We start from the raw sequence: 27,402 nt of genomic DNA, 5'->3' as shown, positions 1-27,402 counted from the left end.
TGCGAAGATGCCCCTCTCTTTCTTAGGTGGAGCCCGTCTCTCCCTAGCACTCCTCCTTCTTAGAACACCATCCCATGGTCAAGGAATCCAAAGCCTTCTCTCTGACACCATCTGCATAGCCATTCGTTGACTTTGACGGTCTCTACCCTGGCCTTTTCCTTCCACAGGGAGGATTGATGAGAACACCAGTTGTGCCTCAAACTCTTTTAGCCTTCTTCCCAGAGCCATGTAGTCTGCAGTGATCTGCTCAAGGTCATTCTTGGCAGTATCTTCGGTGCCCACGTGGAGAAGCAGGAAGGGGTAGCAATCCAAGGGCTTGATGAGTCTCGGTAGTCTCTCCGTCACATCGTGAATCGTAGCTCCTGGCAAGCAGCAGACCTCTCAGTTTTCCCGGTCAGGGCGGCAAATAGATGACTCAATCCCCCTGAGGAGGGAGTCCCCGACCACCACCACCCGCCTCCTTCTCTTGGGAGCGGTGGTTGTGGAACCCCCATCCCTAAGACAGTGCATCTCATGCCTTACAATTGGTGGAGTCTCCTTCTGCTCCCTTCCCTCAGATGTATCATCTAGTCCACTCTCTGCATTAGTACCTGTGGAGAGAACATGAAAACGGTTGCTCACCTGTGTCTGCATTGCTGGTACATGCACGCTCCTCTTTCTTCTTCTGGAGGTCACATGCTGTTAAATACATGCAAACAAATAGGATGAACACACTCAGCAGATCATAAGCTTTGTAATGATACCTTTTGCATGAAGCATATTCCAGTTACATCATATTCACACTTATAAACATATTTCCATAAAACATGGAGTGCAATGTCACGGTGCCTACCCAAGGCTCTGGGCACTAAAACACTTTCACTAACTATACAACATGATGAAATCACTGCAGCATTGAAATAATCATTCCAAGAGAATCTGACACCTACAGAAATTCATTTCCACCCCTTGTCATTATAGGAAGCATACCGTCAGCCCGCTCCAAAACCCTCTCAAAAAGTTGTTGAGGGATAGTCTTCAAATGACATGCAAGCACCCTGTTGAACCCAGTCTTATCTTAGCAAAACAATAGCCACCACGGAAAAATAGCTGCCTCACTCACCTCAGTTAATTATACATGTCATTGTCTGCCTGGGACCATTTACATGCTGAGATTTTTTAGCAAGGCAGCCTAGGAAACACTGGAGACACTTTTAAAGTTAGTTTGGGGTCATATTATGGAACTCCATAAAATGACTTTTCAAATCACCTGTAGAATAACCACTAGTCATAATCAGAGTTCCTGGTTATTTTTATAATACCTTATGAAATGCAGTTTTTAACTTGGCAACTCTCAAGGTTCTCATTGAAATTGTTTGACTATTATCTCATCCATCCACTCAAATGCAAAATCCCCAAATTCATGGATATTTTCCATTAAAATAAAGGAATCCATTGCTCTAATGGCTGCAGTCACAAAAAATGGAGTATAACAATGGCCATGGCAATTATCAATACACATGCTCATATATTAAGCTTTCAAAGCTCCTATTACAAAATTAAAATTAGGAAGAAGAAATATATTTTTGAGTGAATAATGCATAATGAATAATTTGGAAAAGGTAACCTCTTTCCTATTTGCATATTATCTGTGAGTAGCACATAGTTTTTTTTTTTTTATTTATATAGTATTTGCCTTGTTCCAATGAATATCTACTATGACTAATTATTAGACTGTACATTGTTTGTAAGCAGTCTGAAAGTATTCAAAATTTGAACTGTTAGTTTTGATTGGACACAGAGCCTGCATGCTATTGTTTCTGTCCCTGATTTGATGAATAACTTGGAATCAGATTTCTGGTCTGAATACTTGTATATCTTACTTTTTGTGAGTATTTGCTTAAAAATCACTATGCCTGTGAGGTTTTGTTTTGTTTTTAACAAGTAAAGTTACTCATACAAGTATTCATGGAACGCTAACACAAAAGAATCTGAATACAGCTGGTGTAAATTTAATATTTTATTCAACTCTTTCTGAAAACTTTTTGGAGGTATTTTCCCAGGACTAATATTTCTGTTGTTACTTACATAACTGAATTTGAATTTACTACGTTCTTTCATGTATGTCATATAAACTTTTCTGAGTTGGATTGTGCCTATGAAAGTTCATAGAGAAACAGTGAAAAATTACATTCACTCAATTATATTGATATTAATGAAGAAAGAATTTCTCTCTCCAGAGCACCATTATAGTGGAAGCACAACGCCACATTTCTGACACTGTGCTACAAGCTTGTTGGCACCACTGTTAGGGGTAGGCGTTCAGACTGGTGTGTGTACTGAGACTGACAACAATGGTTCATTTTAGTACCACTTGTAACAGTTGTTCTTATGAGGCAGATACCTGTAGGAACTGAACTTAGATTACCAACTAATTTCACATAGTAGTTGGCAATAGAATACCCACAAGATGATCACAACTTTTGATCACTACCAGCCTAAGATGGATTGATTTGAAGGCAGCTCTATTGCCAGTCCCCTGATCAATCCACTGCTTAAATGTTCCATTATAAGTTGCTTTTTCCTGTAAAAGTTATTGCAACAAATGTCATTAAATTGCTAAATGTGCCTGTGTTTCTAAAATATTATTGGAGTTTTATGCTTTCTGTTCCAGTTCAAGGTAAAGCTGCTGATGAAAGGAAGATGCATTCTTCCAAAAATCAGCCCCTATCAGCCAGCTGTTCCTGTCTACTCCTGTGTGGATATGCTCAGAAGAAATTGACAGCTGATTAGCTGTTGCCATGTCATTGCTTGAAACATAAGACATACTGATATTTTTGAACTGTATTAAGAATGTTTCAACGTACACAAATTACTGGTAAAATGCTAAAGGACATTTCTGAGTATTATGAGAGGAGAAAGGAGTAATCCTTTCATTAGGATTAGCGGGACAAAATTTACTATTGTGCACATTCAAGGGCTAGTTTTTACTTTGGTATTCTGATAGCACAAGAAAACGTAAACTCCTTACATATAGCCCGTCCATGCTTTTACATCAGTTTTGAATCTTGATATTATTTATGAATTTCAATGGCCGTAAGTAGGTTATTTAAAAAAAAAAAAGAATTATACATTTTGTGCTGCTGGCTTTATCCATGAAAAAGCATTATCAGCATTGATTTTTGGTAATTGAGTAGCTTACTGATTGGTCAGGTACCATATTTTGATTTCCGATTCTGACTGAGTCAGCTAATTTATGATTTAAAATCAACCTAAATGAAACAGGTTGGATCATCTTAGACTATTTTGGTAGACTTGATTGCAGATAGTATCCACCCTTCCCCTATACAGATATGACTGCTGGACTGTAAACACTTAATTGCTGAAATAACCTCTCACTTAACTGGATTGTGTGCTTACAGTTCAGGTTAATTTTCATTCTTAGTAGAGTAGTAAGAAGAGGCCCATATTGGAGATGGACTGTGTGTGTAAATGGAGGTTAGGGCTTTCAGTTACAGCTGCACAGGATGATTTCTGTGAAATTGGGATTGTTGTGATACAGCTTCTTAATTTGGGCCAGCACCTCTTTAGAAAAATAAAATGTGTGGACTTAATGTTACTTAGAAACATTTGGACCAAAAATGCTTAATCTAAATTGTGGACTTTGAGAAGTACATGGCCCAAGAACATTAATATGCTTCTCATGGCTTGGTAATCATTACAGACTAATTATTGAACATAAGCTCTTTCCTTTCTCAGTCGTATTTAAAATGTTGCAACTTAATGATGTACATACCAAGAGACTTTCATTGTCATAACAACATGTAGTATTTGCTCTATTACATCTGGACATCCGATCACTCACATCAAAACCCCAAACTTTTTTCCCATAGAAAACCTTTTACAGGGAAAGTAGGAAGGAGATGTGTAAATATTCAATCAGATGTTGGATTTCATAGGATCAAAGTTTACCAGCCAGATTTAAAAAGAAAAAAGTGTACTGCTAGTTTCTGAAACCAAGGAAGTTTCAGCGACACAAATCTTACTCTGTCTTGTGCCTTTATATGCACTACACTTACGGTATTACAAAATGTTTACACAAAATGCAAAGTATGTTAATTGCAAAACCATTTTAAAAATAATTAACTTTCTAGTAGGCTAGCTAGAAAAATTAAAATAGGGATCTTTAAAATTGCACGTAAGACTATGGGATCAGGGAACAGTTGAGAAGCAGATAGGGAATTCAGCTCTCAAAACTCAGTTGATCAGATTGAATCACAGGATCATATAAAACAGAAAGATAAAGTACAGGATATAGAACTGATCTCCATTATTATTTCTGTATTTGTAATAGCAGGAAGGTAAATCTTTAAGAAACAAGAAATGTTCAGAACACAGGGAACTGGAGTAAATTACTGTTGTTAGAATTTTTGTTTCCAGTAAAACATTATTATTATTACCTCTTTTACAACCAAATAATTCTAGATCATTGGTTCAAAATTATTCTCCTGGGATGGTTTTAACCATTATCACTTTTAGATGAGAATTTTGATCTGACATGGACCAATGTCTCTGTGGAAAAGTGTTCAGCAGGTATGATTTTAATGTTTTTTTATTATTATGAATGAGTTTTTTCCTTAAATTTTACTCATCTGAAGACATCTCTTATAGATTCCATTACCGGAAGTGCCAGCATATGATCTATAGATGTGGAACATTTTTAAACTAGCCTTTGAGGGTAACACTGTTTACATGATCCATGTAAACATTTTGCAGCCAGGATTTCCATAGCACACTACTTGTTTCATCAGTGTTACTCTGTCAGGAGTTTACTTTGTATCAGTGTTTATTTAAAAGTTGGTAACTGTCAACATGGTCAGAGAGATGGGGTGGAGAAAGGACTAAATACTTTAATTTTTCATGCTTTCATAATCTGTATATTTGTTTGTAAGTAATTATTCAGCTGCAGTGTTGTCTGTCAAAATCACGAGTGTGCATTAAAAATATATACATATGAAGTGACCTGTCCAACTTCTTAAAAATTAGCTTTAATGTAAGTTTAATGTAATATTATATTACTATAGAACAGTAAATATGATTTAATATACAGTGTCTTTGCTATAAAATTCATACCAGAAGGGGCTCCCTCTAAATCTGGATCTCCTTTCTCCTCTGACCTATAAGAAGAGCTCTCAGTACGGTTGGGATCTGTGCAGTGCCGGCTCCAGGGTTTTTGCCGCCCCAAGCAGCAAAAATTAAAAAAAAAAAAAAAAAAAAACCACGATCGCGATCTGTGGCACTTCAGCGGCAGCTCTTCATTCTTTGGTGGCAGTTCGGCAGCAGGTCCTTCACTCAGAGAGGGAGTGAGGGACCCGCCACCGAAGAGCCGGACGTACCACCCCTCCGTTGGCCGCCCCAAGCACCTGCTTGCTGAGCTGGTGCCGGCCCTGGATCGTGCAGGGGAAGGAAGTAGAATGTGGACAGCTCTCTTGGGTGGGTTGGGAACAGGGAATGCACTTCAGCCCTTCTCCAGCCTTGCAGAAATAAGGGTTTAAAAATAATACAGCCTCAGAGGGGTTCCTGGAGCAGTTCTCTCACTCCAGGGAGGAAGGGGTAGAGATGGAAGGCCTCCATGTGCACACATGGGCGTTGTGTGTGTGATCGCTAAAGCGTGTTTTGTGTGCAGAGGTAAATTCCCCACATGCCTGCCAGAACAATTTGAGAGGGGATCATTATGGAGTCCCCACCACCACCCCCTACTGCGGATTATATGGTAGGACAAGGCTGTCTGGGCCCTCGTTAAATTATTATTCCTTACTTGTGTTTGATGAGCACTCTGAAAGCTTTATACATGAGGGAAAATAGCTTCTTTTCAAATCCCTGTGGTTCAGCTGTTGTGATGTTACAATGCAAATATGAGATTCTTTTTGGGGGGGGGGAACAACAACTCAAGAGCAAGACTAACACTGGGAATTGTCAGATTACATTGATTCTTTTGATCAGCATAAACTTGCTGGCCACTTGACTGCACTCTAATGTGTAAGACTTGTATTTTTTTTTAATGTAAGAACACAATGCTTTATATTTATTGTACCAGCAACTGCTTGTTGTTGCCTACTTCCAGTTAATTATGGCCCCGATCTTGGGATGCACAGACATACCCCTGCACCCAGAGGGACACCAACTTCAGTGGGATTCTGGGTGGGCCTGAGTGTCCCCATATTTGGTCCAGGATCTATAATTAAGTCAGAATGAATTCCCCCACAGGTGTGTAGATAATTTGTATGAATTAAATAGACTTGAGTGTCCAGTAATTTTAACAAAATATATTCATTAAAAATTAGACTAAAATAACTATAACTTGGGGGGAGGGATAGCTCAGTGGTTTGAGCATTGGCCTGCTAAACCCAGGGTTGTGAGTTCAATCCTTGAGGGGGCCACTTAGGGATCTGGGGCAAAATCAATACTTGGTCCTGCTAGTGAAGGCAGGGGGCTGGACTCAATGACCTTTCAATGTCCCTTCCAGTTCTAGGAGATAGGCTATCTTAACTAATAACTAGACATCTGCTGGTGCATAAGTCCACAGATTCTGAACCCGAATTGTGCAACTGAAATATTTTGTTGTAATTTAGAAATCTCTTCCTCCAGAGAGAGATGGAATTTGCATTTTTATAAAGAAATTTGAAAACTTAAATGTTAAGTTCCATCCATTTACTCATTTTGTAATTGTAGACCAGGTGCAGTTAAGTGGTGGTTAACACCCATTTAGAATTTTTATTCAGACATGTCTTTATGGAGATCATGAGCTACAATTAAAGTGGTCGGATACTGTCAATACTAATGTTAGTGCATCACTTGAGTATTAGGTGTTAAACAATGAAAACTACTCATGTCTCTACTATAAAGATAGCGGTAGATATTTCAAGTCTCTTTTTTTAAATTTGTCCAGACAAAAATCAAATGCTAACAGCTAGGGTGAATGAAGAACATGATATATTTCTATCAGGACCTGTTTCAGTGCATGGCCCTATTTAATGCTGCACAATATTTTGAATGACTGTTGTCTTTTACTCCATAATGTGTTCAAGACTGCAATATCATGCTGTCCCTTCCTACTGGTCAATTTAATATCTGTGTGGGTTAAAAAAATTTTTGTAGCCTTTTTATATTTTATCCATCTCAACCCACAGTTAGGGTATTAAACCAGTCCCACTAATTTACGATGAAGCTTTTGTAGGACAACTAGCCATTTGGGTGCAAGCCATCCCATTGCATAAACTGTAAATGGTGTTAGGCAGCAAAATACAGAATTTTGGCAGATAGTAGGAGTGAAAGTGATTGCAGCTCCCATTTGAAAAGTAGTAGCTGAGGCTCCAGGTTACAGTAATACTGTGTATGAAAGAAATGATAAACTGCATAACAGCAGGGGAGAATGAATTGCTGAGAGGAAGAAACAATGGACCCAACTCTCCTCTGTTACATAAGAAGGTTGCCATTGATTTTATAGAGCTAGTCTACAGCTGTAACTGAGATCAGACTTTGGCCCACTATCTCACTGCTTCAGCTATGAGCCCAATGTGGTGTTTTGCATGCAACACACCTAACTAGGTACCAAATGGATTGCTGCTTTAGATTATCTCTAGGAAGCATTTATAATATACAGGACAATTTCACAGGTGGGGGAGGAAATTCTCACTTTACAGATTGATGCTCTCCCCTTCCTTCAAGACTGCATTAAGAGCAAGAAGCAAGGTGGAGAACTCCCTCTTATGGCATTTCTCCCTCTTTACCGCTGGTAGCAAAACAACTTACAAGCTGAGCTGTCAGAAAAATCAGCTTCCAAGAGCTCTATTTCAAACCAATTTGGATATTCTGTCTTAGTTGTTCTGGAACAATGGTCACTGAGTATGCATTGCTGAGAAGTGTATATAACTAGTGATGTTGCACAAACCCTGGAGGAGCTTGTTGCTTGTTTGTATTGTGTAAACAGTATTATGTATTTTTGTATCATGTTAACTTGCTGCTGGAAAAAAATTAAACTCATTTGGCTTATGCAAGAAATCAGGCATTTGTTTTTAGAATGGGAAGTATGAAAACATCAGTATTAAGTGTTGAACCTGCCTGATCTTATAACAGCAGTTTACATGGCCATGAGGGAAGCTCGGTACTGGATCAGACATGAAGAGCAAGCCTGAGCTCATCAGCCACAGGGTGAAGTGCCATTTGAATCATCTCTGTGTTAACAACTATTGTAAGAGACCTGCCACTCTCATAAGCACCTTCAGCCATTGTATTTGCCCAGACCAAGATTTGGGGAGGGGTGAGGGGATGAAGATGGTACAGCGAAAGAGTCTCTCCCTGAAGAGCTTTTCAATTTAAACAGACTGTAGGAGGCAGAAAGATAAAGCTGAAGCCATCTGTCAGATCAATGGCTCAATTAATATAACAACTTATGTCTCCCCAGTCCTCTACCTACTTTGACTCTTGTGCTCTCCTTATAAGTTTTCAGCATTGCCACTGTAGAAACATGAACTTCCCAGAGCCATAGTTAGTGTTCAGTGATGTATTCCAATGCTATGCCAGCACAGAGTCAAGGGTTATTTCAAACAGAATGGAAAACAAATATAAAAGTGTCTTCTCTATAGTTGCCTATGAAAGAACACTGGACTGCAATACTTAAACTTGCTGCTGTGAAATTACAAAAATAGGGAACATCTGCATTCTGTTGTCCATTGAACTATAATTGACAGTGTATAAAACTCTGAAAGTTGTTTTTAGGGATGTTTTTATCATTGTATGAATTAAAGCTAGTTTAAAAAGAAAACTCATAAGTTTTAATGTATAACCCTAAATAGCCATTAGATCATCAGTAGCATTTGAACTCAATACCCTCAGATCCCAAACATATACCCCTACTAGAGTTAGAGTAAGTACCCTCCCCCTGGACCAGTCACTACTGAGGGATTGAACCCATGGCTGGGGGTTGCACAGCTGTTGAATTCTGCATGTTCAACTGATTAAGATTTTCAGGGTTCTCTGCCTACATCTGGAAGAGGAGTGATGAGTGTCAGGATTCAAAGTTCAAAAAGAGGAACATGATTCAAAATGCTGCATGTAATGCAAAATTCAGGCCACTTAAAAGTCTATACTTGTTGGTATAGTAGGCAGTTCTTGTGCTGATAAACCAATAAGCAGACATTTCAAGAGGGGAGCTTTATTTTCCACCTGCATAGCACTTAAGCTTTCATACGCTGCATCATTTCTTAACCTAGACTCCCTTTGTGGGATGACAACTCCCCCAATACTGATGGTGCAGGAAGACTGTACAAACTCCATTAAGACAAGCTAATAAAAATAAACATGCTTTTAAGATGGAGTTAGGCCAAAGTCTTTTCTGGCTCTGAGCATGGTGAAGAGAGCTGACTTTCCAGTAAAAGAGAAATGCCTCCTTCCAACCAAAAAGCAAGCCTAAAGAAATTGGCATTTCATACCAATGTCTCAATGAAAGGCATGTCCAACATTCCGTTTCTGGCTAGAGCTGCCTTTCACTTGCATGCTACACATTGTGAAACAGCATGCTGTCATCGTAGCTGCTTGGTTCTGTGCCTAAGTGCTTGGTAACAGGTAGCAGACCTTAACCCAGGCTCTCCTTTGATAAGGGCAGCATAGATAGAGATCGGTAGCTGCCACTCAACTTAGGTAAAGTGGAATCGGGTTAGCTCAGTGGAGTAAATATTTGGCTAGCAGGTACCAGTTCAAATGCAGCTCAACTCAGGGGCCTTGGGATTAATCATCTCATGCACTTCCCCCTCCACATCAAACATGTTGGCTATGTGCATGATGGATGACTGACAGTATTACAGTGCATACACAGCTGCTAAAAGATGAAATTGTGTGATCATGAATTTGCTGCTGACTATAGAGGCTGTACTTTTCTTAGTGTAAGAATTTCTTCAGAATAAGACAGGTACAAAAGCAAATATATTGAACAGATCACACTATCCACCCACAAAGGCTAGGAAATCTACTGTACCCCTCATGTACAACAAATTACATACAGTAGGTGAAATTGCACATGCATTATGTTAGCCTGCTGCATTACTAAACCCTATTCTCCCAGTCCATGTTTTCTTCCACAAAGCTGACTTAGTGAACCCCTCACGTATTTTACAGCACTGTGCCAATAACACGTCCAACATAGCTACTGGGAGGTGGATTGAATTTCACTGTATCTCCCCCACCAGTACCACTTTTGTGGATGGATGTTTGGGTCAAGTTAGCACTAAGACCACAGGGCACGTAATAGGATTTAACCTAAAGCAACAGGAACAGCATCCATCAGCAACATTGCTCCATAGCATGTTGCAGCTGACTCTAGAGCTGGGAGAGTTCCTGTGCATAATTGCACACAGCAGCAGTTAGATCCCTTGTCCCCACACAACACTGCACTAACGTAAGTGTGGCTGAATCTGACCTTTGACAGACTGAATAGTGCGCAGAACTGAAGAAGATCACGCGTCTTCTCTGCTAACTGTTGTCATCAATGATGCTGTAAAAGAAACCAAACAAAAAGCAGCACACTTTGACATGACTGATGCATCTGCTGCTCTGTATTTGATCAAAAGGCATCTGTATTGGCACAATATACTTGCCTACAGCCTCCCTTTGCAACCCTTTATCAGTTCTCTCATTGTCCGCAATTATTTTCTTCATCCTGGAACCGTGAATGAGAAATCTTCCTTCAAATTCACCATTCTCTAGAGCCCACCTCCTCTTTGGCTCCAACTCTGAAAAGCCCCTCCTTTATTCTGTCTAGGTAAATTCTTACCATCTGATTACTTGGTCATCTTGGAATCCGACAAATAAGTCCTAGTATTTTGAGCTGCAATCACCTGCCTTATTGTAGACGCCCAATACTGAAAAAGCTGTGCCTGGTCCTGGTCCTTTAAGGCCTATGTCAGTTTCTTGTGGCTACTCACTCTTTTTGCCAAACATTCTTGGCCTAGCTGCAGAATGCCACTAGCCACTGCTCCTGCCCCTTTTCATTTTGTGAAGATTCTTCTGAAAACAGACTAGTTCTCACTATACACAGAAGGCCCTCTTTATGAAAGTAGAATACCTGTAACAGGAAGCTGTAGCAATCTGAAATACAGGAACACACAATCAATTCTCGCTGTTGTTGAAGCAAGCTTAGGCATCATTCCCCAAAGGACGGTAGCTCTGTGATGAAAGATGATAAAGGGACTGCACTATACTTTATCCCATACAGAAGATCCTTCTATGAAGGAATATAGAGGAACTTTCATTGCCACTGGCTGTGCTGGACCAGATCTGTAGATAAATAAAGGGCTCTAGCATTATCAGTCTAACACCTTTGACAAGCTCTGACATTCATACACTGTGTTTATACAAATTTTATTTTTAGATCGATCTTGCCAGGTAGATAAATATTTTTGTTAGAGTAACCACAAACAAGCAAACAAAAAAGTGTGCCAGCTTTCTTTACTCAGGGACACTGAGGAAAGAGCTGGGGCCTGACCACTATGACTCAATCAGCCACCTTTGAATATTGAGCCACAGGGCCTTCACCACTGATTTAGCTTATATTTGGTCTTATTTTTCGTAGACGCTTAAGTGCTTGCATTACATTGTGCAAGGCCCAGAAACTATGGCTCTTAATTCAACAGAGTATTTCCAAAAACTAGTCTAAAAGTTGTACTGTTGCAGAAAACTGTTGTACTTCAGCTAATACTATTTTCAGTTGGGATGGTCAAAGACAGCAAAAGGGGCAGGCAGGCAGCAATGGAACGGCGATCCTGTGTCATTACACAAAAGGGAAGAAAGAATATAAAGTATGTTTGTGTAATGCAGCCAAATATTCATATCTGATTGCCTTCCCCATCTCAAATCAAGCTAGCAACAACATTTATGTACAGTAGAACCTCAGGGTTATGAGCACCAGAGTTTCGAACTGACCAGTCGCCCACACACTTCATTTGGAACCAGAAGTACACAATCAGGCAGCAGCAGAGAGCCAAAAAAAGCAGATACAGTACAGTGTTAAATATAAACTGCTAAAAAATAAAGGGAAAGCAGCATTTTCTTCTGCATAGTTGTAAGGCAGTTGCAGCTCTCTCCATCAGTCAGGAAAGGAGACCACGCCCCCTCTCTACAATGCCTCTGGAGCAACTCAGTTCAGGGGGGAATTAGCCAACAGTTAGTAGGCCCAAGCCTGCAGTCCAGGCCAGCAGCAATTGAGTCTGTGAGCCCTGGCCCTAAGCCAGGGTGGGGCAGCCAACAGTCAATGGCTCTGGCTTGCAGTCAGGCAGAGCAGCACAGCAGTCTAGGGAGATCAGCTCTCTGGTGGGGCAGATAGCAAAACTGTGTGGCATCCTAGCTCGGGTGGATGACAGACCAAGGCAGGCCCCTTGGGGAGGGGCAGGGGGGCATGACTAGGGGGATGCAGGCCCACAACAGTGGGCCCTAGCAGTGGCGGAGTGATCTGCCACTGGGTCAGGGTGGAATCCAGTAACACGCTGGCTGGCTTGCTGTCAATAACGCAGCCAAACCCTATTTGGCTTCCCTGGGCTCCCTCCTACACTCCCATTCAGGGGGTACCTTGGTTCCTGGGTTGTCATTTGTCTTGCAGGGGTGAATGGCTAGTGGCAGCTCTAACAGCTCCGGGTCTCTGGCGCTGTAGCGGCCTCCGTTGGGTCTGAGCTCCAGCAGTGGTGGGGAGATGTCCTGCTCCTCTGGCAGCTTTCCCTCAACTGAGCTGGAGGGCCGGTCTTTTATATTTCCTGTTCCTTTCCCACCCCTCTGCTTCTAGCGGGTGGTCATGGGTGTCCTGGCTCTGCCCACCAGAGGGCGGTCGCAGCTCTCTCCCAGTCTGTCAGGGAGGGAAACCACGCCCCCTGGCTACAATAGTAAAGTTTCAAAGCTGTATTAAGCCAATGTTCAGTTATAAATTTTTGAAAGAACCACCATAATGTTTTGTTCAGAGTTATAAAGATTTCCGAGTTACGAACAATCTCCATTCCCGAGGTGTTTAACTCTGATGTTCTACTGCAGAGGATTTTTCCCTTCCTCTCCTCCTCCCAATAGATCACTGAAGCCAGAATTTCACAATGATAAGGAAAGACCAACCTGGCAAAAAAAACCAAACAACCCAACCCTATCTCAGCAAATGAGTGATAAGACAGCAAGGCCTCTTCAGCACTCCCCCTAGGAGGCAACTAGCAGCTGTCAGCAAAACCAGATCTTCACATTCAGCAGGAAATCACCGCTAGCAGAACCAGCAATTCTTCATTCCCCTAAGCACAACTACAGTAAGTGTAGACTATTCCTCCTTACCCCTTTTATCCTTACCCAGACTTTTATGTTTGTTTTCACCAAGAAGGTTGGTGATGATTGGACGTCTAACATAGTGAATGTCAGTGAAAATGAGGTAGGATCAGAGGCTAAAATAGGGAAAGAACCAGTTAAAAATTACTTAGACAAGTTAGATGTCTTCAAGTCACCAGGGCCTGATGAAATGCATCCTAGAATACTTAAGGAGATGAGAGAGGAGATATCTGAGCCATTAGCGATTATCTTTGAAAAGTCATGGAAGACAGGAGAGATTCCAAAAGACTGGAAAAGGGCAAATATAGTGCCCATCTATAAAAAGGGAAATAAGGCCAATTCGGGGAATTACAAACCAGTCAGCTTAACTTCTGTACTCGGAAAGATAATTGAGCAAATAATTAAGCAAACAATTTGCAAACATCTAGAAGATAAGATGATAAGTAACAGTCAGCATGGATTGGTCAAGAACAAATCGGGCCAAACTAACCTGATAGCTTTCTTTGACAGGGTAACAAGCCTTGTGGATAGGGTGGAAGCGGTAGACGTGGTATATCTTTACTTTAGTAAAGCTTTTGATACTGTCTCGCATGACCTTCTCATAAACAAACTAGGGAAATGCAACCTAGATACTAAAAGGTAGGTGCATAGCTGGTTGGAAAATCGTTCCCAGAGAGTAGTTATCAGTGGTTCGCAGTCATGCTGGAAGGGCATAATTGAGTGAAGTCCCACAGGGATCATTTCTGGGTCTGGTTCTGTTAGATATCTTCATCAATTATTTAGATAAACAATCAGCTGCACACATACAAAATGGGAAATGACTGCTTAGGAAGGAGTACTGCAGAAAGGGATCTGGGTGTCATAGTGGATCCCAAGCTAAATATGAGTCAACAGTGTAACACTGTTGCAAAAAAAATAGCAAACATTCTGGGATGTATTCGGAGGAGTGTTGTAAGACAGACATGAGAAGCAATTCTTCTGCTTTACTCAGCGCTGATTAGGCCTCAACTGGAGTATTGTGTCCAGTTCTGGGTGCCACATTTCAGGAAAGATATGGACAAATTGGAATAAATCCAGAGAAGAGCAACAAAAATGATTAAAGGTCTAGAAAACATGACCTTTGAGGGAAGATTGAAAAAACTGGGTTTGTTTCGTCTGGAGTAGAGAAGACAGATGGGACATAAAAGGTTGTTACAAGAAGGAGGGAGAAAAATTGTTCTCCTTAATCTCTGAGGATAGGACAAGAAGCAATGGGCTTAAAATGCAGCAAGGGAGGTTTAGGTTGGATGTTAGGAAAAACTTCCTGTCAGGGTGGTTAAGCACTGCAATAAATTGCCTACGGAGGTTGTGGAATCTTCTAACCTGCTCTTAAAAAAATCTCCAAACAGCTGTCAGGGATAGTCTAGATAATACTTAGTCCAGCCATGAGTGCAGGGGACTGGACTAGATGACCTCTCGAAGTCCCTTTCAGTCCTATGAGTTTACGAAAAGGATTAGTACTGTCAAGCCTGGGTACCCTGGAGCGGAACTTCACTGTAGGAAGGGGGAACATGCACTGAAGCAGTTTGTGATTTTTCACTCCACCACAGGCAAAAGACAAGCATAACAGACTTCAATATAAACAATGCCACTCAGAGTAATCCTTTTACAATCCATTCACTGAAACCAGCAAGCAAACAAAAAGTCCTCTTGTCCTAAAACACACCAGAAACACATCTGTTGGCAGACTTTTATGAAAGGATTCTAAATCTTGTCACAACGACTAGGTCATTGTTGCACACATTCTGCTGGAAATTGTGTTTCATTTGCTATTATTGAGTAGGTAGGTCCTTATGGAGCTGATGGAAAATCCAGATCAGGACTAGCAAACAGTCCCATATTACTGAAAATTGGTGATGTCAAGGGAGAAAGCTTGTGTCGAGATGCCCAAATAGAAACTCTTTTCTATTTAGCTTTATAAGAGTCAGTCTGGTTGAAGGTTTCCTGCCTTGGAGCAGACTGTTCTGAACCTCAGCTATACATCATCCAACTAGCATCCAGGCTGTCAGATGGGTCTGGATTATTCTGAGAGATTGTTTTGGACAGAGCAGATGGGGGAGGAGGTTGCTGAAATGTTAATAAAATCCTAATACCAGGACTGGGCTGGAACCCCTCTGGGCAGAATATTTGACACTTGTTCTGATCTGTGGTAACCAGGTCTCTTTCTGGTTTCACAAGGGAATGCCCACTTGTGAAAGATGTTCTGTAGGACTGAGTCTTTGAGAGACTCATGGTTGTCAGAGAATTGCTTTCTCAGTTGATCTGCCGAGGTGTCCTGAAGGCCAGCAAGGTGCAGACACACCAGTGTGATTTGGTTTGGAATGAACCAATTCCATAGACACGTGACTTCCTGACAGAAGTGGGAGCAAGATCATCCATACTTGCCTGTTGACAATCTGTCACTGTGACAGTGGCTGTCCACATCTTTACTGTGGATCCCTGAAGAGGAGTCAAGAATACTTTGCATGCCAGGATAAGTCTGAGCTCTAGAATGTTTGTGGAGACAAGCTTAATGAGGGAACCACAGGCCCTGAATTTAAAGATACCCCCATCCCTGAGTGGAGGCAGGTGTCATCAGAAATTTGGCAGACAAAGCTGTTGAGAAGGTACTTCATTGCATGCCTGAAGAGGATCTTTCCACAAGTTTAATGAGGAGATGCCTTCTTATGGGACTGTGACCATCATGTTCATGTGGTGAATGCTCGATAGATACACAAATTTCAGCCACCCCTTCATGCAGCATAGGTGAAGTCTGGCATATTGTGTGACCTAGAAGTCTAAGTTATGTTTTCATTGGTATCTTTGGATGAGCTTTTAGTTGATTGATAGATTCCAAACTAACCAAGTCCTCTCATGGAAAGTGAGTTCTCATTGACTTTCAGTCTAACAGTGCTCCTATGAACTCTACACTCGGAGGTGGAATCAATATGGATTTCTGGCTGTTGGTTTTGAGACCTAGTAAAGCAGAGATCTTTAGAATTACTTGACTAGAGTCGGTCACCTGTTGAGGTGATCTTCCACAAGTCAGCCAGTTACTGAGGTAAGGACAGACCTGGATTCTCCGTAAATGAGCTGCCACTATTGCTCCATTCTTGAATACCCTGGATGCTGTAGAAAAACCAAAGGGCAGGACTCTATTGGTAGGGAGATGTTCCTACAACAGGGCGCTGTTGGCAGGGCAGTTGTTGGCATGACTGCTAATTTCTAGAGGTCGGGACAGAGGCCCAAAGAGCCCAGTTGCCTGTGATTTCTTTGAGGAGCAGAAGGCCTCATTTGTTCCATTTGAGGGTAACAAACTGTTCAACAATGGGAGGTCCTCAATGTTGCCTATACCTCCCTGGAAATGGCCAAGGATTGAAGCTATGATAACCCCTCATGGCTATTGCAATGGTCATTGCATGTGCCATAGTATCAAACATCTAGCACAGCCTGTAATGATCTATGGGCAGTCAGTTGTCCCTCCATCACAATAGGCTTCAGGTCATCCTGGTGTTCCTTACAGAGTTTTAAAATTAGAACAAGCTGTTTCATTTTATAGACAGTTATATTTTGAGAGAAGGGCCACATTGTTAGCCTCATCTGAAGACTAGCTGACAAATACACCTAGTGACTGAACAGGGACAATCTGTTTGGGTTCTCTTCTCTAAGTATGGATTTACGAGGACTCTGCTGTTTTGATTTCTCCTGAACTGTTGCCACTATGAGAGAACCTGGTGTTGGATGTGAATAGAAATACTCAGAACTTTTAGGAGGGCCCTGGTACATCTTGTCAGCAACTTTGATTTGGCTGGGATGGATACAGGTGTATGTCAGAAGTTCTTGCAGGCTCCAGTAGACCTTTATGAGCAGACTAGATTTGTTTCCCTATTGTAAAAGAATGTTAAATGTTCGAGAACACCAGCACAAGCTCTTTGACTACTTCCAGGGGTATATCCAAGGTTTCTGTCATGCACTTCATCAGGTCCTGGAATTAACATAAGAATGGCCATAATGGGTCAGACCAAGGGTCCATCAAGCCCAGCATCCTGTCTGCTGACAGTGGCCAATGCCAGGTGCCTCAGCGGGAGTGAACCTAACAGGCAATGATCAAATGATCTCTCTCCTGCCATCCATCTCTACCCTCTGACAAACAGAGGCTAGGGACACCATTCCTTACCCATCCTGGCTAATAGTGTGTCCACCTACATTGATACATTAATGGCTCTCTCATCAGAGGAGGATGAGATTACAGCAGAGATCAGCTGCACTTCCTCTGGTAGCTGATGATATTCTTCAACTCTCCTCCTGCCTTAAGTAACTGGCTTGATTAAAGTGGCTTGATTTGTCTTTTTGGGAAGGGCAATTCTGCCCTACAGTACAGCTGCACACCAGTAAGACCAAACTAGTACGGATAGGAATATTGAGGTGGAAGAAACTGAGGACAGTACAGATAGGATGATCCCTGTGAAGCCTAGACTATTATTACCGCTCACAGATTCCTTCCTACAATCCCTTCCTGTCACCCAGCTGGCTATCCAGGGAGGGGATGGTGGACAAGTGGGAGATGATTCTCCGCTATGCTCAGCAGAGGAGGAGGAAAAGGACTGTATCTCCATTAAGGGAGAAGCAGTTCTGTCAGGTGAACTCTGTCTCCACAGAGGAGGTTGGTACTGGGAGCCCAGCATACCAGTGACTCCAAGGCTGGGGTTTAGCTATCACCTCCCTTAATTTTTTGGAGGAGACATCACTGGGCACTGTGTATGGTTTAGGTGCAGACATAGTTGGTGCCAAGGTAGTGTGTACCAATGTGTACGGTACAGAGGCACTTGGTGCTGAGGCTTGGGTACCAAGGTACTCAGTGCTGGGGTAAATGCTGAAGGGTTGCTACAGAGAACAGCGCTGTCCACTGGGAGTCTGTACCAGGGAAATGGAATGGACCTTCTCAGGCCCTTGGATGAATGAACCCAGGATGAGTCATGGCCCTGTTGACCCTTTTGTCTCACTCTGCCAGGTGCCAGGGATGACAACCTATGTCTGGGCTTATCTTTGGAACGGTGCTCCTTTCTGCCTGTCGGACATCAGTGCCGATGTAGTGGCAGATGAGTGGGGCCTCTGAGTAGATGTGGCCCAGGAGCTTGAGGTGGAATCACTGCTCACCAACACACTTACAGAGAGTCTAATTGGACAGTAGAGACCTGGCTGCAGCTCTCTTCTCAGCATCTGAGACGGCTTGCATCAATTTGCTCTCGTAGAAACAGCTTGAAAGGGGCTTCCCTCACTCTGAGTTCACTTGGAGAAAGAGCAAGCAGATGGAACATCACTCTGGGGACATGTCCTTCTCCAAGAAAAACCAGGGAGCAGAAGTGCCCATCATCAGTAAACATTGCAGTGTCACATGAGGGATAGACTTTAATTCCCAGTTAACTTGGCTTCTGCCATAATGCTAGTACTTCTGTAAGGGGAGCCATTTAGGCTAACTGAATTATTGTTTTGACAACGGTAGTAAAAAAAGAATTAAAACAATCACAATGTGCAAAGAAAGTGAACAACTGCAGGGCTTCCATCTTGCTGCCACAGGCAGTAAAGAGAAACCATTGGGCCTGCTCTGCCATTGATAGGAGGTGTGCACAAACACCTAGGGCACAGGCTTAGCCCCAACAGAACCTGCTGCTAAAAGAAACCTCTCACTCGCATGTGGTGCATGTGCAATAAGAGTGGAATCTGTGTGGACAATCACTCAAAGAACACTACTAAGTTCTCAATAATTTGCTGAATTTCTTGAATATCTGATGGATCTTATCTCTTTAGCCATCACACCACCCAGCACCTACTTAGCTATAACATATAAACCAGTGCCCAGAGAGTTGGACACAGCTGACCAGAGATGCCAAAATGCAAGTGACAAGAAAAGGAACATTAGGCACAACAAATAAATAACAGCCTTGTTTGTTATTGACATAAGCCTATCTAGTGACAGATTTAGAGGAGGCTGCGAGGTAAGCAGGGGCTTGAGATGAAAATTCTTGGACTTATAATAAGCAGGCACATCTCTAAATTTCTGAAATAGTTCAATTTAAAATATGTACATGGATTTATCTCCACAAAGACATCACCATGTCCACCTTTGAAACAAGTTATTCCAATTTTAAATGGACAGGAGTAATTTGCTTCTTCCTATTTTTTTAAGAAAATCTGCAATTTACAACATGCTGGCTCACAATATGAGAGGTGCCCGTTTTCAAAAAACTGACATTCCTCCCCAGGTTAAATAGCTCCTTGTTAGAAACCAAATCTCCTTTGTGTTAACTTTGCAAAAGAAATCTGAATACATGCTCTATAGCTGGGACTGTGTGTGATGACAGCTCTTAAGTACGTGGGCGGATCAAAGCCGTTTAAGAGTTTTCTCTCAGTGATAAAACTGAATCCTGATTTCACATTGATTGGTGTGTTTTGGAGCAAGACATTCATAAGACCCTTCCCATTATGAAGGAGAGGGAAAGAGCAGAAATGTCTATCACTGCAAATAACCAAGGAATATTTCAAAAACTTTTCTAAAAGTCCCTTTTATCCACAGCTGAGAAGATTCTTCAAAACAACAATTAATCAAATACAAAAAAATCCACAAAAAACCAGTTTTCCTCAAGGCATAACCACATATAATCCCATCATAGTGTTTTAAATCTTAACAGCTTGTCTAACACAAGTACATCAGACCTTCAAAGGGCCCAATCCTGCATTCCTAGTATACTCTCAACTTCCACTGAAGTCATCAGGTGATTTGGATATTCAAATGAAAGCAGGATTGGGCCTAAAGATACGCACCTATGTTTAATTGTTAAATGCTAACAGTGTCCTTATTGATGCCCATCTGACCCAGAGGTCAAAATAAAGAGTGATTCAGCACAACTCTTAGAGTGACAGTCTCTAGATACCTGAAGAGAAAAACTATTAATTGGGTAGTTGTACCCATACACTCGTAAATTAGGCTAATAGCAGTGAAATAATTTGGACATAGAAACAGACTCCTGCTATGCTCTCAATTGGCAGAAATAAGCTGGTGCTGGCATCACTTGGGGAGTTGCTAATAGCTCTTTCAGACACCAGAAAGATGAATTAGTATGCATAGTGGAATAGGAAGTATACAGGGACTGAATGGGGTACAATATACATTCCAGTAAAAGGTTTCAGAACAAAACTACCAGTCTGTAGATATGTAAGAAAACATTTCTGAAGCCTTTATTTACAAAAGCTTTAAAAACAAATAATACCCTCTGTTATGCAAATCATTTGTTCTTGTTTTAAAAAGGACCACCCAGTTATATTATTGTAACTTAATGAAAAAAGAATATGTTAAAGTACAAGGTAAACAGATCAATTTGGCGAACATTTGGAGATTTGCTAATATTGATTTCAGTGTAGATAACACACACACACACACACACTGAGGCGTGCATTCCATCATTTCAGGCTAGTATTTAGCTATTCAATCCCAAAAAAGTCTTCCTGCACAATTGCTCTGCTATGCATGGTTAAAGTACAGTACGGTCCTTTAAAACAATATATATAAAATATATTGCTAAGATACACTCAAAAAATAAAACTAGCATTACACTCCTCAGGTAACTTTATTAGCTATAAGTAATTTATATTTTGTTGTTTTACAACAAATATATCTGTACCATCTGTCTTTGTAGCAACTACAAAAGCACAAGTTATCTTCCTTCTAATTTAATCATTCAATTCAATATAAAGTTTACTTCAGGTCTTTGGGTTTTATCCTTAACTAAACTCACTTGCAAAAATCATCAAATCAAGTACATAATAAATATGACTTTAAAAAATAAAAAATATTTAGGTAATACATTACTGGAATAAAAGCTAGGAACTGAATCCAGGGAAGTGTGCCATAATAGAACCACTGCAGTTCCAATATCCTCAGATTTTCAGCTCAATGGCAAAAATACAAAAGTAAGTCTCACACAATTTGTCCTGAAGGGTGTAAAGCTGGTTTTCAAACATTTTCTTCCATCACAGAGTGGCTTTAAAGCAGCAGGCCAATTAGAAGCTGATGTGCTCAGGAAGTGCTTGGAAGACTGAACACCAGTAAGATAACAGTAGTTACTAAGATTTCAGTAGTTTGTTTTGCTTGAACAAACAAACATTGTTATGCAGTGAATGTGTTATGTTCTGCAGGCTCAAAAACCAAGGAATACAGTGTGAAGTTGCTAAAGTTGGCAGACTATTATTTTTCTAGCTCAGGGCAAAAACACCCAAAACTTCAGATAAAACAGAGGATCTGAGACAGAGTCACTCTCTAAAGTGCAAATTTGATGGTCCGCAATCTTGAATAGCTAAAACACCTGCATACTGGAAGGGACAGACATGAAACAGGGAAGTTAGTTACAAATCAGTGCTAGTTAATTTGGGGGAAGGGAGAAAAAACAAAACTAAGACCAACTAGGTAAGTTTACCAGAATATTCATTATGATTTAGCTTTCCCCTTCTCTCTGCCACACTGATCCTACACATGCTTCTTGAGAGATGGAGTAGGTACAAAGGCCAAATTTAACTCAGAAAATTCAACATATCAAGATCAGATCTGTGATAGGAACAATCAGATTTAGTACATAGAAAGGCAGAAAATAAAGTGTTCTGAGAAGGGGGGTAGGGGGAAGCCTCATTGTCCAAGGGATTCAACCAGAGATAAAACCTATATACAAGCACACAGAGCTCAGAAAAGATGACCTCCCATTTCATGTCATGACTGTTTGTTGGCTTCTTCTTCATATGCATTTCCTGTGCCATTTTGTACATAGGAAGAACCAGAACCAAGGCCATACAAGTGACCACAATATTTGGCATCATCAATGTGATCTTCAAAGAACATCTAAAAAGGAGTTAAAAAAAGACAAATCAATACTGAAGAATAAGTCTTATTGAGGTCAAATACTGTCAGGCTTTTACAAAAGTCTGAATTTTCATACTCCACATGTAAGTGAAACTAAATCAAAATAACTAAGTGATTCTTGGCACTGAAGTGTTCTTGGCCATGACAGAAAGAATATTAGCCCTTCAATGCATCTGTAGCAAGGCGGTGGGATACCCCACAGCCCCACGGAGGGACGAGCCTCCCCTAGCACCAACGTGGGTGGAGCCAGTGGGTCCTGCACCCGTCCCCCAGAGGTCACGAAGTAGAAAAGCCCCGCGGCATAGCTCAGTGGAAAGCCAGCCGCAGGAGAGGTCAGATGCCTGTGGCCTAGCTCCAGGTTGGGGAACGCCGGGGAGGCCGTGGCCGACCCGAGGACTGGCCGGGCCAGCCGCGCCTACCCCTCGGCCCGCTACCCCAAGGAGGAGCCACGCCTACCCCTCGGCCCGCTACCCCGAGGAGCCACGCCTACCCTTCGCTAGTTACCCAGAGGAATCGATGGTGCTGGAAACCACCGAGGACGCCAGCCAAACCCAGGTACCTTACAAGGAGGAGTCCGGAAGTAGCCCGGGGGCAGCCGACCCTGGCCTGGCCACAGCAGGGCCAGAACCAATGTCAGTGTGTTGCGGTCAGGATCCCCACTGACAGCAGCGAGTCTTCTGCCGCTACTAGGGCCCTGGGCTGGGACGCAGTGGAGCGGGTGGGCCTGTGTCCCCCCTGCCACCCCACTCATGGGTGACAGTCTCCCCCTCGCACCAGATGCTCAGAAGCCTGAGCTCCTGACTGTGTGTTTCCTGCCCCGCCCTGACCTAGGGCCAGGGATCATATTGAACTATTGGCTCAGCCCCTGCCTAAGGGCCCGAGCTCCTGACTGTTTGTTTACTAGCCCGCCCTGACCCAGGACTTGGGCCCAGAGCGACCTACTGCGAGGCGGTGGGATACCCCACAGCCCTGCGGAGGGACGAGCCTCGGCCGAGCCCTTCTACAGCATCTTACCTTATTTTGATTAGTAGTAAATGGTGACAACTCTAGAAGTCTCAGGAGTCTATTTTAACTCAAGAATTAGAGCCTTTGTGTCTTACAAATGCAACAGAACAGTATCTCTTTGTAAGTGATTTCTATGGGCCTTCTCCTTCACCCTTCCTAATTAAGCACTACACACTACTCAGTGTGGTTTTCAAAATATACTGAATGTTTAAACAGGGGCAAATCTAACAAACAGTTTTTCCTAAAGATTTTATCCACCATTATCTAGTTTAAATGCCGGTCTACATTCAAGGCCATTAATTTCCTATTGCTTGAACTAGAGATTGGCTGCAGAATCCATGAAGTTTTGGGAATGCGGGAAGATGCAAATACATGTATACATTTAAACAAATCCTCTCCCTGTAGTGAGAAACTGGCAAAGCTAAAATGAAAACTGAATAAATAATGCATGGATGCAGCACTTTACAAAATTACAGGAGAGCCAAAAGATGAAGTAGTAGAGAAAGGGCATAGAGTAAATATGAAGGGAAGAGAGCACACACAACAATTTAAGGGAGACAGGATGAGTGCAGGCAGGAGAGTCAAAATGTTTATTTAAAGTCATCCATCCTCTCTTTCCCCAAAAAACTTGGATTTGCCTAAAGCAGCATTTCCTGCATGCAGGATAGTGAATTCCAGGAATTGCCTACAGGCACTTTTACTTTTTTTAAATTTTTTTATTTAAAGTCTTTAAAAAGCCCACCACTAGCTTTTCTAAAAAAACCTCCCCAGTGCTGTAGCATCAAGAAGCCAAGTATCTTTTAGGCTGGGGGAGAAAAGGAGCGAGATCAATGACCTCTTTTGTGGTACTTAAAAGACAGACCAGAAAGTTGTGCTCCCCCTGCTGGTTCTACATCAACAATCAATATACAATCTTTTCCCGAGCTAAAATACTGGTGAAAGATTACATGTGTTTTAGGACAAAAACATAAGTTAGTAAAGAAAAAAGTCTTGTTAATAGGATTCATTCAAAATACAAACATAAAACTCACCATTTCCCAAATAAAATAGTGCAAGAGTTAATAGAGGAGAAAAATTTTCAAAGCTTCTATGAAGACCTGAACAAAAGAACTAAAAATCTTTGCTTGTTTTATAAAAACAGTGAGATCACTCCTCATTTTAATTAGAAAACTAAGTTTCTTATTTCTCCCAGCTAAGCTCTAGTAGTTAGTGGAAATGTAACAAGTTACAATGGTAGTAACTGAAGAATGCATTTTATTATTAGAGGAGTTTTCATGGGTTTGGACCTTTTCTCTCTTAAATCACATTTAAATACAGTATCACACCCTTTGAACTGAGCAAGATATGGATGTTATTCACTTTTCCCCTTCTTCCCTCTTTGTTATTTTAGATCCCATGTAAAGCTTGAGCTCAAAGGAACAGGAGTATTGTGAGGAAACTTGCACAGCACCAGTGTGCCTCATACTTGGATCTTACCAGAAAAAGATCAGCCCAGCCCTGCAGCTCTAGCCTGTGCCCTGCCAATCGCACTAATCTGAGCCTAACCACATGGAGACTGTGCGATGTGCAGTAAGGATTAGAATGAAACCGTTGCATTTGTTTTCCACTTGCTACCTAGGCAATATTTGCCAGAGGCATGCAGCTGCCTCCTCCTTCATATGGCAGCGTGGACTGCAGAAGCTACACATCCCAGCATGCAACGCTCCAACTTAATCCAAGTCACTTGGATTAAAATGTTAAAGATGAGGGGTGCCACTGTCTGAACACTTTTTGCATATTAAAGGAGAACCACAAGTTCGTAGTCTGAGACCAGAATACAGATACACTGGTAAAAGAGAAGTTTCTTGTGCCAATGTTTTAACACACGCCCTTGTGTGAAAAATCAATGCATTATATTAGCAGCAACCAATTTCCCACCCCCAGCCACAGAGCAGTCCTAGAGATGTGCAAGAGACTTACAGGGTTCATCTTCAGTAAACTAGTACACTGAGTTAATGGATTGCCAGTAACTCGAGGTATGTCACACAATAGTAAAAGCTAATGTGGACACTCCTCACATCTTAACAAGACTAGAAATATTTGTGCCTTTACCCTAAGTTGATGACTAGCTGCCATTTGAAGGCGCGCAGCCAAGAAGCTTAGCACATGACTACTGCTGTAGCCATCAAACATGCAGCTGTATTCGTGACATCGAGAGGGGCCTGGAGAGACAGCTTGGCAATTGTCTGGCCTTCTCTTATGAGGACTTTAAGTTGTTCCCTCAGATTCTATGGCAGGTGTTCAATAAAAGATAAAACTTTGAATAGTTTGTAATCATATTTTGTCATCACGGCTTGGTAATTGGCTACTCTGAACTGCAAAGAGGCCAAGGAGTAGCTCTTGCAGCCCAGAAGGTCCAATCAGTTCAGCTCATTGTCAGACAGCATTAAGAGGGACTGATGTTGCCTGTATCATTCATTAACGACCTTGACAATCAGACAGTCAGGTGTAGGGTGGGAGAAAAAAATATATATACTTCAAGCCTGTGGGTGGGATATAGTATTTTTTTGTCAGCCAGTTTACACGCAGGCAGTGTAGTAGCTGGAGTTTGCTGCAACATACGGGCTGGGCCAGCAGAGCATCACTGAAGGGCAAGGCAATTTTTCCTTGAGATGTATGAAGGATGTCCAACAGAGAGCATTAGGGTTCGTGTATCTTCTCCAATTTACAAGGTCTCTGCTATTTGTTTCCCAAGGTCTTGAAAGCCCTTGAATTCATCAGCGTGGGAGGTATGACCACCCCATTTAGCGAGGAGGAGGATTTGTGGGAAGGTGGTGTTTCTTCTTCCTCAGCTGGCTCTTGCTCCTTTGTAACATCCTCCTGTGGAGCAGGAGACAAGGGAGGAGGCTGTTGTTCCTGGTATGCCCTTTTACAAGATGGGACCCTGAAGAACTGTTCACCATAAGGGGCCAATAGGTTCCAGTAAGCCCACTGTGGTGGGGCATACAGGAAGGGGGCAGAGCCCCAAGGTTATCCTTGCCAGATGCATCGACTGCTAGGAGTTTCCTCCTCAGGGTGTACCTCAAAGGATGAAGCTGGAATGAGAAGGCAGAGGAAAACTGTACAGATACCTCAGAATCCAATAAGGTGTCATCCCTCACAGAAGCAAGTGGTGCTGATACCGGTGGTTGAGTCAGTACGGCGGCCAGAGAGGGTCCTGTAACCACATTGGTACCAGAGGCTGATACTTGCTTAGCTGTCAAGATGCTACTGAAGGATGTGTCAGTATTGGCTAGGTATCCTCAGTGAGTTTGTGTGGGGCTGGTGACCATGTCAGTACTGAAGAACGAGTCACTGTTGAAGATGGTAGGATCAGAGGGTAAGTAGGCTCCGGAGGTGAGTTGGTACTAGACAAGAGCGTGTCTTTGTATCTCACAGCAATGGCGATTCAGGCTCTTCCAGGAGCTGAAGCTCCTCATGGAACAGGAGCCTGGATAGTACCAAGGGCTCTGGATAGGAGTCAGTATGTCTGGAAGTACTGGAGACATTACGGAAGTGTGATAAGTGAACCCTTATCTACTGGCTACAGAAGATGACACCAATGATAATTTCAGTTTGGCTCTGGAGTCCTTGTGTTTCAAAGACACTGAGCCCAGTGCCCAAGCCAGTGTTGCTCTAGGTTGTTTACCTGACAGCTTCTCAGTACGTGGCATGGTCGTCTTAATCAGATCTGAGGTCTCAGTACCAGAGAGGATGAGCGCCTCAGCAGTACCCATACCACAAGGTCTCCCAAGACTGAAGGGGTGACTCTCCGCTTATCTTATCCCATTCTGGAGAATGGGATCTTTTCTTCTTTGAGTGTCTACATAGTTCTCTAAGGGCCCCCAGGATTTTTGCTTACTACTGCAGCACAGATGGTCCCTTGGGCTCTCTGAGCAACTAGATCCAAGGAGAATGGTGCGACTTGGATCCTGTGGGTCTCAGTGAGCTCTCCATCAACAGGAGTTTTAGTCTGTACTCCCTCAATTTCTTAGACCTGATTTTAAATCCAGAGCAGCCCTTTCATTTGGCAGGGACATAAATCTCTCCCAGGCAGTGGAGGCAGCCTGAATGTCTGTCACTGAGGGGGAAAATATCTACGCCAAGTCTGGCAGGGTTTGAAGCCCAGG

The 27,402-nt window shown here is 42.2% G+C and overlaps 2 protein-coding genes and 1 long non-coding RNA gene across 7 annotated transcripts in view; 1 reads left to right on the top strand and 2 right to left on the bottom strand.

The window, feature by feature from the left end:
* ZDHHC2 (zinc finger DHHC-type palmitoyltransferase 2) overlaps positions 1-4,997 on the top strand; it is a 68,249-nt gene extending 63,252 nt beyond the window's left edge. For both annotated transcript variants that reach the window (XM_065598022.1, XM_005282082.5), the window contains exon 13: positions 2,654-4,997. The gene's annotated coding sequence lies outside the window, so the exon portion shown is untranslated. The remainder of the gene's footprint in view (positions 1-2,653) is intronic.
* Positions 548-11,238, bottom strand: LOC122172339 (uncharacterized). The gene is made up of 3 exons (XR_010601857.1): positions 11,099-11,238; positions 10,454-10,528; positions 548-678 (listed from the first exon to the last, which is right to left on the bottom strand). It is a non-coding gene; the product is annotated as an uncharacterized LOC122172339 (long non-coding RNA).
* A 9,315-nt stretch (positions 11,239-20,553) lies between these two features.
* Positions 20,554-27,402, bottom strand: part of CNOT7 (CCR4-NOT transcription complex subunit 7) — a 29,191-nt gene continuing 22,342 nt past the window's right edge. For all 4 annotated transcript variants that reach the window (XM_042841929.2, XM_005282081.5, XM_024105386.3 and 1 more), the window contains one exon: positions 20,554-22,228. In XM_042841929.2, the coding sequence (XP_042697863.1) occupies positions 22,100-22,228 (129 nt within the window). In that variant the 3' untranslated portion in view covers positions 20,554-22,099. The remainder of the gene's footprint in view (positions 22,229-27,402) is intronic.

This window comes from Chrysemys picta, chromosome 5, assembly GCF_011386835.1.
Source record: "Chrysemys picta bellii isolate R12L10 chromosome 5, ASM1138683v2, whole genome shotgun sequence".
In the NCBI taxonomy this organism is placed as follows: Eukaryota; Metazoa; Chordata; order Testudines; family Emydidae; genus Chrysemys; species Chrysemys picta.
Note: the sequence above shows the minus strand (reverse complement) of the source record. Positions and strands in the feature narration are given on the sequence as shown.